General features: G+C 47.4%; 3 protein-coding genes across 3 annotated transcripts; 1 reads left to right on the plus strand and 2 right to left on the minus strand.

The window, feature by feature from the left end:
- Nucleotides 1-2,076: 2,076 nt before the first annotated feature.
- On the minus strand, nucleotides 2,077-4,911 carry F4813DRAFT_382318 (periodic tryptophan protein 2; the record flags this gene model as incomplete). The annotated part of the gene is made up of 3 exons (XM_049245786.1): nucleotides 2,077-4,657; nucleotides 4,724-4,836; nucleotides 4,894-4,911. 3 exons carry the CDS (start codon nucleotides 4,909-4,911, stop codon nucleotides 2,077-2,079), a joined length of 2,712 nt encoding a protein of 903 aa, XP_049096841.1.
- A 374-nt stretch (nucleotides 4,912-5,285) lies between these two features.
- Nucleotides 5,286-7,294, plus strand: F4813DRAFT_368773 (Septin-domain-containing protein). The gene is made up of 4 exons (XM_049244347.1): nucleotides 5,286-5,658; nucleotides 5,717-5,879; nucleotides 5,954-6,264; nucleotides 6,317-7,294. Exons 1-4 carry the CDS (start codon nucleotides 5,551-5,553, stop codon nucleotides 6,890-6,892), a joined length of 1,158 nt encoding a protein of 385 aa, XP_049096842.1. The 5' UTR covers nucleotides 5,286-5,550; the 3' UTR covers nucleotides 6,893-7,294.
- F4813DRAFT_368776 (alpha-ketoacid dehydrogenase kinase) lies at nucleotides 7,295-9,382 on the minus strand. The gene is made up of 3 exons (XM_049244348.1): nucleotides 8,794-9,382; nucleotides 8,320-8,722; nucleotides 7,295-8,260 (listed from the first exon to the last, which is right to left on the minus strand). The coding sequence occupies exons 1-3, from the start codon at nucleotides 8,988-8,990 to the stop codon at nucleotides 7,460-7,462; spliced, it is 1,401 nt and encodes a 466-aa protein (XP_049096843.1). The 5' UTR covers nucleotides 8,991-9,382; the 3' UTR covers nucleotides 7,295-7,459.
- Nucleotides 9,383-9,827: the final 445 nt, after the last annotated feature.

Here is a 9,827-nt window from a genome sequence, read left to right on the forward strand (position 1 = left end):
TTCGTTTTTTTTTTTTTTTTTTTTTTTTTTTTTTTTTTTTTTTTTTTTTTTTTTTTTTTTTTTTTATTTTTAAAATAAATAAAAAAAAAAAAAAAACCCCCCCCCCCCGGGGGGGGGGGGGGGGGGCGCCCCCCACAGAACTTCTTATGTAGAGGTCTAACTTATGTAGCTAGCAGCCAGGGGGGGGCAGAATTGTCTACCTAAGCCTAGGTAATCTTTCAAAGCCTCCTTAGGTGGGTATAGGTAAGTATTTAGGGTACAGGTAAGGTAAGTAAGTAGGTTAGGTACATAGGTAGGTAGGTATTTAGGAATCATGTGGGTAACGGTTGTGTTGGTCGAGTTAGACACATACAGGCAATTACCTAATTTACCTAACCTATTAACCTAGTACCTAGGTATTAATGTGGCAAATACATACATTAGGTACCTACCTATGCATGCCCATTCTTTTAGTCTAATACACACATACATAGGTACATATACATATACACACATACATACACACATACGTATGTGTAAGTCGCCTGCCGCCCACCGAAGAATTCATTGGCGTACCTTGATTACGAGGCAACAAGGAACTGTCTACGATGCGACTATGAATCATATCGTATAGTTAGTTGTTGATATGTTTTCTAAGTGACTCAAAGTGCTCGGGCTATGGTTAAGATTTATCAAGTTCGATGAGCTGCATAGGGTATGACCAATGTATAGGTATTCATCTTAGTCGCTGTGTAAATGCGTGTCATATATTACTTAGCCATGGAGTTCAATACCTATTGAACTAGGTACCTAGGTAGTCATCCAATTAAATATACGGTGTTTATTTATGAAATGCAAGTTATCTGCCTAGAGTCCCTATTTCTTTTTCCTGCTTCGTTTTCCTACAATGTATACTCTTATCACCCTCTTTTTTCTTATTCTAGTATGTACATATCATACTCCTCTCTAACCCACATCGTCTAACCCACAACCATGCGGGTCTGTAATGGATCTACTAACTAACTACCTACCTAAGGCAGTCAAGGCTAACAAATCTATCGAAGGGTCCCTTGAACGAACACTACCTAACTAGCTAAGGCAGCATCGGCGCTAGCAGACTTATAAGTCCTAACAGCACAACATCTCCTTCGGTGTCTCACCGTGTGTTGGGGCAGAGTCTCGCTAACTCATCACCAGGTATTCTGATTGGAATAGGTACAAGTATAAAGAAAGCAACTAAGACTATCTTGAAATTGCACGTCGAGCAAAGGGTCACGTCGAACATCCAATGAACACATGCAGATCTCTAGAACATGCAGTCTCCCACATATATCCCCATACGTCATGTATGTTCCCAGTTGTTGGTGCTACAAGTGGGCTTCGTTGCGTATCTAGTCCCAACGACAGGCTGGTAGGGAGGCTCAAAGATGCTAAGCTTCCCGACTCCGTGGTATCCAAAGTCGCACAAGCAAGATGACACGCATCACAGTCTAACGTCTAAACCGAAGCAGAGCTGAGCGGGGCTCGGCCCGAGTCGATTATGGGTGTCGGGTCCCTGCAGGAATGTATTCGTCCAAGATATTGCAAGGTGTTCTAGAGCGTCGCCGCATTCACGCAGTTAGGGTGGCATAGAGCCTGTGCTAAGGTTGATGGACCAATTAGCATATGCCTCGTGAATTTTTAAGGATTTTGTGGCTGTCGAGGTTGGGTACATCGGTTGGACAATGGTTACGAAGATTGAAAATGGTGACATTGGTTTATATTACAGTTGGGGAATGTTGCAAAGAAGATACCCTCCTATATCTAAATAAGCCTATGAGACCAAACGGTTGAACGAGCGAGAACAAACCTCATTTCACAAGGGACCAACAATGCTAGTCCCGGAATCAATGCTTCACTTCTCTCTGCGGGTAATCGTGGATATTCTAGGACCCTGATCCGAGCAGTCTTTTAATTCGGCCATCGGTTGGGAGAACTCTTGTATCGCAAGAGGCCGCAGAGCCTCATGTCGGATCGGAAGGAGAGAGCGATATATGCTCGTGTCTGCATTGGACCACATGTTCTCAAGCTGACGTATTGTAACCCGAGGTCGTGCCGTTAATCCAGCCCAACCCATTCAGCCTCCTCACCCTCGGACTGCATGCGATCCTCCAAGATGAGTGTTTCCCCCGATGGCAGCATCTTCATAGGGGTATCTCCGCCCGTGGTTAGGGCTGGATTGCTGGTATCTACCTTTTTAGTGGTAGCCTGCCCAAGTAGATAGTCGACCGTGTATACGTTCTCGTCTGCTAATCGTTTGATTTCGTTCCGCATCCTTGTAACGGCTCTTGAGACAACCCGCAGCTCAACATCAACTTTACTTCGATTTGCCGTAAGCCAGGATCCATGTTTATCTACTAAGGCTTTGATCCATAGGAGACAAAACTCAATGTGGGGGGATTCTTCGGTCTGAGCTGCAACAAACCGCAATAGTCTTGCGACATATACAGTAGGGAACTGTTCCACCACCAATGGGATGTCCGTGTGCGGCACGGACTGAAATACCCTCTTAATCAAGCCAGCTTCGTTGAGGCGGAATGCCATGACAAGAGCCTTAATATAGTCTCTCTCATTTTCAAGAACAGCAAGAGTCGATGCTGGTGTAATTTCCATATTGAGGTCGAATGGATCGAACTGAAGCTCGTTGTCTACGCTGTATATGAGAAGGCCCTCTGTAGATGCAGCACAAAATGAAGTACCGGCAGGTGAGAAGCCTACGCTAGTCACTCTCACTTCGGGTAATTTCTTTCTGGCGGACGGATCTCCGCCTCGCTTCGAACCCGGTAATAGTTTGTCTCGTCGAGCCTCGCGGTCTGAATGGTCTGCCTCGTCATCGAGCAACCCCTCTGGTCCCGCTTCTGTAAGCAACTTACTATTCAAGAACTCTTGCGTTCCCGATAACGAGAGGTTGACACTAACGGTGAACTTTTTCAGTAGAACCATAGTGCTCACAGAATAGAGACATATGTATTTACTGTTTCCGGCTGCTAGAAGGCAACTTCCATCCGTACTGTATCGTATAGTATTGAAACTCTTGGTACCAGCAACGTTAGCGGCAGTTCTGCGGTCACTGACTTTCCGACCTCCTGACACATCTCGCCGACCATCAAGGCCTGATACTTGCTCTGCATCTGAAACCGACCAGAATGATAATTGTCCATCCAAAGTAGATATTGCAAGCTGTGCGGAATCTGGCCGGACCGCAATATCGAGCACATCTGCTTGCAATTGTAGAGGCTCGCTAGTTTGTGTGCGACTAAATATTGACCACATCCTAGCCGTCCGATCCCAGCTTCCACTGAATAGAATACTTCCATTCGGTGAAAATGCCAGCGAGCAGACAGGGCCTTCGTGACCGGATAATTGATCAAGCAATTGACCAGTCTGCACAGACCAAATATGAATATCGAATGAGTCCAGGGACCCTGCAGCGACCACTTCACCGCTCGGATCGACTGCCATACAGGAAAAGGAAAGCCGGCTCGGCGCTGTAAAGGTTCGAAAGTTTCGATACCTAATAAGATCCCAGGCCCGTATGGACCCATCTAAACTCGAAGTAAATAACACATTACCCTTCTTTGCGAATTCACACGTAGTTACGCCGCTTGTATGCTCAGTGAAGGTCACTATACAGAATCCGGAGTCAACATCCCAGACTTTGATTTTGCCATCGTCGGCGGTGGTGACGATGCGTTTTCCGTCGGGAGAATACACTAGGGAGTTCATGGAGTCGAAATGGCCTTGCTGTTTTAGAATGTAGGACTCGGATTGCCATTCCCAAACAAGGAGCTGGCCTAGCTTAGAAGCCCCAAAGGCCAGCCACTCTCCGCTCTTATTTATTGTGACGAAGTCAATTTCGTTCTGGGATATGCTAAGGGTATGAATCGTGTTGAAATCGGGCATTTCGTATAAGCCGAATATTCCGTTGGAGAAGCCGGTAACTAAGAGGTTTGACTCGGGATGGAAAGCGGCGCATCTAACATGGGCATTGTTCTGCATGAAGTAATGCCTCTGAACAATCCTCCAGCGCATGCCGTCATTATCGGCGTCTCCCATATCCTCGTCCTCATCTATCGACGGCGCATTGGGATGCCTCGTAAATTGCCAATCAAAGACAGCCCCATCTTTGCTGATAGTATATATCGTTTCTTGGTCTTTTGAGAACCAAGCTCCAATCACAGCCTGCTTATGGCCAGACAAGACTGTTGGGGTAAATCCTTCTTCCGCGTCCAAGCTCCATATTCGGGCTGTCAGATCTCTGGAGGCAGTTAAAAAGAAGCGCGAATCGGCGGACCATTCAATATGACGGACGTCATCAAAGTGGCCCATATGCGTGTGGTGTCGGACAAAAGGTGCAAACTCCAACTCCCCATCTGCGTTCGAGTCAGGAGTTGATGGAACCTGCCATACTTCCGTCTTTCGACCTAATCCTACAGCGAAGTGGCGCCCTGAAGGTGAAAAGGCGAGAGCCGTGACAGGAGATCGGAAAGAGAAGTGGTATATAGAGATTCGTCGGGGGACGTTAGTTAGAATTGCATGGCCGTCTTCGTCAACGGAGAGTAGGAGATTGCCCCGCGGCGTCAAGCCAATTCTCGAGATGTTTTTCCTATGCGCGAAAGGAAGCGTGTATGACTTGTTACTATGGGCAATAATGTAGTTAGGAATCATGCCTTTCTAAGCCGATAAAAACTAAAACAAGACATACTCTACTAAGTTGAAAACCGTAACTCGATTTCCCACAGGTGAGAACAAACATGTTCCATCAGGGCTGTATAAGAGGTTGCCCTGGCAGTACACGGTCCCGAGGAGGTTGGAAAACTATTATGACGATTAGGATATGTTTTGTAGCTTGTGAATTATATAAGGAATCCTCACTTTAAAATCAGTCTTCATTGTCACGACATAGCTAATAGGTAGACGGCCTTGCTAGAGGGTTATGCTCTTGTATTCTAGATCGTATGCGCCGAGTTGGATCTAATCCAGAACTTTTTTGTTTTTCTTATCAGTGATAAGATAAATATTTTTATCCAGATAAGCCTAAAGCTCTAGGTTAGCAAGTTCCTAACCAATCAATAGCAAAGGTTCTTTCCTAGGATTGACGTTACTACCTAGGTACATAGGTACTACCTCCACTAATCTCTAACCAAATTAGGCTAGACCTCCTTGGAATTAGAATTGGTAGTGGCAGGCGGTCAAGGCTTTAACGCTCGAACCACGGCTGCGAAATGGGGAAAGGGGCCACTGGCACTCAATTTAATCCCTGTCCCCTTTCGGTTGCCCTGCACTTGAGGTTTTGTGGTCAGGAAATTTGCTTGACCAGCAACACTTTCCCCTGAAATAGCCCGAACCCTTTTGTCTGTCAACATCACACGTCGGTTCGTATCCAGAGAGTTTCTACATAGATAGAAACATCCTCCGACAATCAATATACAACGACAATCAGGCTTGGACGCTTTCTTGGCCTTGTACCTTTATTCTTCTATCACAATCAATTCTCTTGTTCTTTTCTAACAGCTACCCAATACCATCACAATGCCTCCAGCCACCGCCGCCGAGAGCGCGTCGCCAATTGGCATTGCCAATCTGCCCAACCAGCGACACAAGATTGTTGCAAAAAGAGGTGCAGCTTTCACTATTATGGTACTATATCTTGCGAGCCTCAGGTTGTTGTAATTCATATCACTAATAGCTATATCAGGTTGCTGGCGAATCTGGTTTGGGCAAGACCACCTTCATCAACACCCTCTTCTCTACCACCATCAAGAACTATGCCGATCACAAGCGACGACACCAGAAGCAGGTGGACAAGACCGTCGAAATCGAGATTACCAAGGCTGAACTAGAAGAGAAGTTCTTCAAAGGTACTGGCTCTATTTATTACAAAGCTCAATTAAGCTACCTGCTACCTACTACCTACTAACTATCGTATGTGCAGTTCGCCTCACTGTCATTGACACGCCTGGCTTCGGCGACTACGTGAACAACCGAGATTCATGGATGCCCATCATTGAGTTCCTTGATGATCAGCATGAGTCTTATATGCTCCAGGAGCAACAACCCCGCCGCCAGGACAAGATCGACCTCCGTGTCCACGCTTGCCTGTACTTCATTAGACCCACCGGCCACACCTTAAAGCCTCTGGATATTGAGGTCATGAAGAGACTCTGCTCAAGAGTCAACCTGATCCCCGTTATTGCCAAGGCTGATACTCTGAGCCCTGTTGACCTTGCCAAATTCAAGGCTAAGGTATGTCTACTTATTCATAGGTGCATCGTTCTACTGACTAACGTGTGGCCAGATCCGTGCTGTCATTGAGGCCCAGAGCATTAAGATCTACCAGCCACCGATCGAGGAGGACGATGAGGCCGCTGCCCAGCACGCACGTAGTCTCATGGCCGCCATGCCTTTCGCTGTTATCGGCTCGGAGAAGGACGTCAAGACGGGCGATGGTCGTATTGTGAAGGGCCGCCAGTACTCATGGGGTGTTGCCGAAGTCGAAAATGAGGACCACTGCGACTTCAAGAAGCTACGTTCGATCCTAATCCGCACTCATATGCTTGACCTCATCCACACGACCGAGGAATTGCACTACGAAGCGTACCGAGCTCAACAGATGGAGACCCGGAAGTTCGGCGAGGCCCGCCCCCGCAAGCTGGATAACCCCAAGTACAAGGAGGAGGAGGAGGCCCTTCGCAAGCGCTTTACCGAGCAGGTCAAGGTCGAGGAGCAGCGATTCCGACAATGGGAGCAGAAGCTCATCGCCGAACGTGACCGCCTTAACAAGGATCTCGAGCAGACTCACGCTCAGATCAAGCAGCTCGAGAACGAACTCGAGCAAATGCAAGGCAGCCTTGCTCGCAGCGGCCGCCGCTAAGGAGTCTCGCTCTATATACCCCCAAATTCGCCAACGAAACGATTTTGATTCCGCTAGCGTTAGTTTAATGCTTCCGTCCAATAGGGAGCATGGAGTTGTTGAGAACGCCGGGTCCCAGCAGCATCTCTGATTCTACGGGATGATAGGTCGTTGATGGATGATATGTTTACAAGCTAATTTACATGTGTCGAGAGGTGAATTGTCAAGGTCCTAGCGGTTGGTGTTGTGTCTGCTAATGGCAGGGAAAGGTGGGTTATGGACCGGCAAGCGTGTTGTGGCTTACCTGCGATATCAAAATATTCTCCCTTTTGGAGGCCAACTTGTGGCCTCCGTTTCTCTCCAGATCAGTTAGGTTTATTTTACGATGTAATCGCAAATTTCTATGATACCAGTAAAGCAAACCAGGGCCTTTATTCATCGTGCAACTCTATCCGCTCACTCTTAAACCTGGTCGAACCAAACTCTGTGGCGTTATTTATGCTACATATGAGCTCAGCGATTTAATCGACTTAATTACTTGTAGTTCTGTAATCCTACAACCATGCATTTTTTCCAACTTTCCCATTACTAAACGGCGTCCATTGCTGCTCTCGTAGCTAGCTGTTCGTTCTTATTCCCCAGCTTCGAAATCTGCAGGAACGCATCTACACCATATCCTTCCAAGCTATGTAATTCTAAGCTTCCAGCCCAGTACTCGGCGTACACCCGACTTAGCGGGAGACCCATGCCGAGACGGAGGTTAGGTGGGCGGGTAGACAGTGAGGAGAGCGAGCTATCGTGGCCCGACCGCTCGCTCTGCAGCCTATGCAGCCTCCCATCGTCAACCTTAAGCTCCTGCAGCGTGGCTGCCATGAGCGGGACCTGTCCGAGATTCTCGAGGCGCTGGTTCTTGAGAGGTCCTTTGCCGAAGGACCATATATACGGGAGGATATCCCGCGGGATGCCGCCGCCCTGGTCCGAGATGCGGATGATGACGTGCTGCTGCGCCTCGCATAAGGTCACTTCAATAGGTAGTGGGTTTGAGGCGGGGTCTTTGCTCTGCTGATGCTTTTCAATGACGGCCTGAACCGAGTTCCGGAGGAGCTCGCCTATGATATACTCTAGGTGGCTTAGGATATACGGGAATGAGGAGTCCATGTGCCCGTTGATCTTGATCTCGGGGATCTTGGTGTCGGGCCCGTTGGCGGATCGGGCGAGGTCTTGGACGGCTTTGGCACAGTGCTCGATTACGTCTTTGGCTACGCACTTGATGAATACCTCGCCGATGAAGTCGGACTCGGAGAGCTTGGCTCCGGGCGAGAACCAATGCGAGTTGAAGGTTTCAGTTAGGGCGAGGTGCTGCTCTGCGATTACTCTACGGGATATTCTCTATAATGGGGTAATATTAGCTCGGATGACATTTGAATTGTCGAAGCGAAGCTACTCACGGATCGTAGGACGGTGTTCATAAAGTGATCCAGCTCGGCTGCAGGCATTAACCCGCTACACTCAAGTATACCCATGGCCAACTTCGGGATCACAGTCAAGTGGGCGCGTAGCATCTTGGCGATCTCCTTACAAAGGTGTTCATTGTCCTCGAGCGTCTTGACCTCTCTGATGCGCCGGAACGTGTCGAATGCGGTATAGTAAAGCTCATACACGTCGCTGATATGCGGGTTCGTAACAACTACATAGGGCAGACGTTGCATGTCACGGATCCGGTGGGCAATTCTCGTGGGGAGTTCGGTTCGGACATAGTTCGCGGAGCTGATCAGTCGCGCCTCGGTCAGTGATCGGCCGAATACCATCAATTGTCGCAAGCTAATGGGACGAGCTTCCTTTATTACCCATCTGCATACGTATAGGAGGGCTACTATCAGTCACACGATACTACGAGTAGATATGGAGCAGGAACACCATACTCATCTAGGACCTGCACCGGCCTCCATTTCGCCGCGTGCGACCACCGCTTGCTTGTTATACTGGAATTGTTAGGGTTTGTTATCAATCTCGAGGCGAGTAACGGCGAAAGAGGGATCCGAGCTGGGATAATCGAAGCTCTCAGGCGGGAGGTCAACCGCAAGGTTTTGGTGGCATTGTGCACCGCGAATGGTAACATGCCGATGATTCCATGCCAGAGTGAACGATATAGCAATTGGGGAGGATATACAAAAGGGAAGCAGGAAAGGAAGCAGGAAAGGAAGAAAGAAAGAAAGAAAGAAAGAAAGCGGTACTCTTGCTTTTTTTTGGAGAGAGAGTTCGTGTTTGGAGTTGAGCTGGGAAACTCGCCCTCACATGTTACCTACCTACATACTCCGGGGCTAAGACATCGATGGGGAAGCACGGGCATGTTCCGGTTTCGCTAGCGCTGCTGTGACGGTAACAAAGGTGTGACCTATGACTCTGAAAGGTCTTAGTGTTGAGGATAAAGGACTTGCTTAGTGTACATATAGCTTGCAGGGCGGGAATGATGAATAATACCCCACATTTCTCCAATCGACATGCCATGGCAGATTCGATAGGTACGAGTATACATACAGGTATACATACAGGTAGGTACCTCATTTATGTCGAACAGGCAATTTCCAACCCTAATGAAGAAGAACCTCAGCGCTGGCCTTTAATTATTACGTACATATTTACCTCGTTGTTGTAGCCATGTTGTAATATGATAATGTTGAAATTTTAGTTACGTAGTTATGTTAGTATAACTACCTGTTAACTAGGTATATGTCCAAAACATACTGTTTCACCCAAGGCAAAGAGCAAAAGGTATAAAAGGTATAAGATGTAAGTGCATAAAAAAATACGTACTGTATTAAGCGTTCGTTTTAATAGAATTAGCTAACTTCTTGCCTGTGTTCTCATTAATTAAATTAACTAAATGAACGGGCACCTTACAGATTTATACAATGATATCAAGTAGGGCTTAGGCAACATGTATTTTCTATAGTTA

The sequence above is a fragment of the Daldinia decipiens genome (assembly GCF_022478715.1).
Source record: "Daldinia decipiens strain CBS 113046 unplaced genomic scaffold F4813scaffold_33, whole genome shotgun sequence".
Classification (NCBI taxonomy): Eukaryota; Fungi; Ascomycota; class Sordariomycetes; order Xylariales; family Hypoxylaceae; genus Daldinia; species Daldinia decipiens.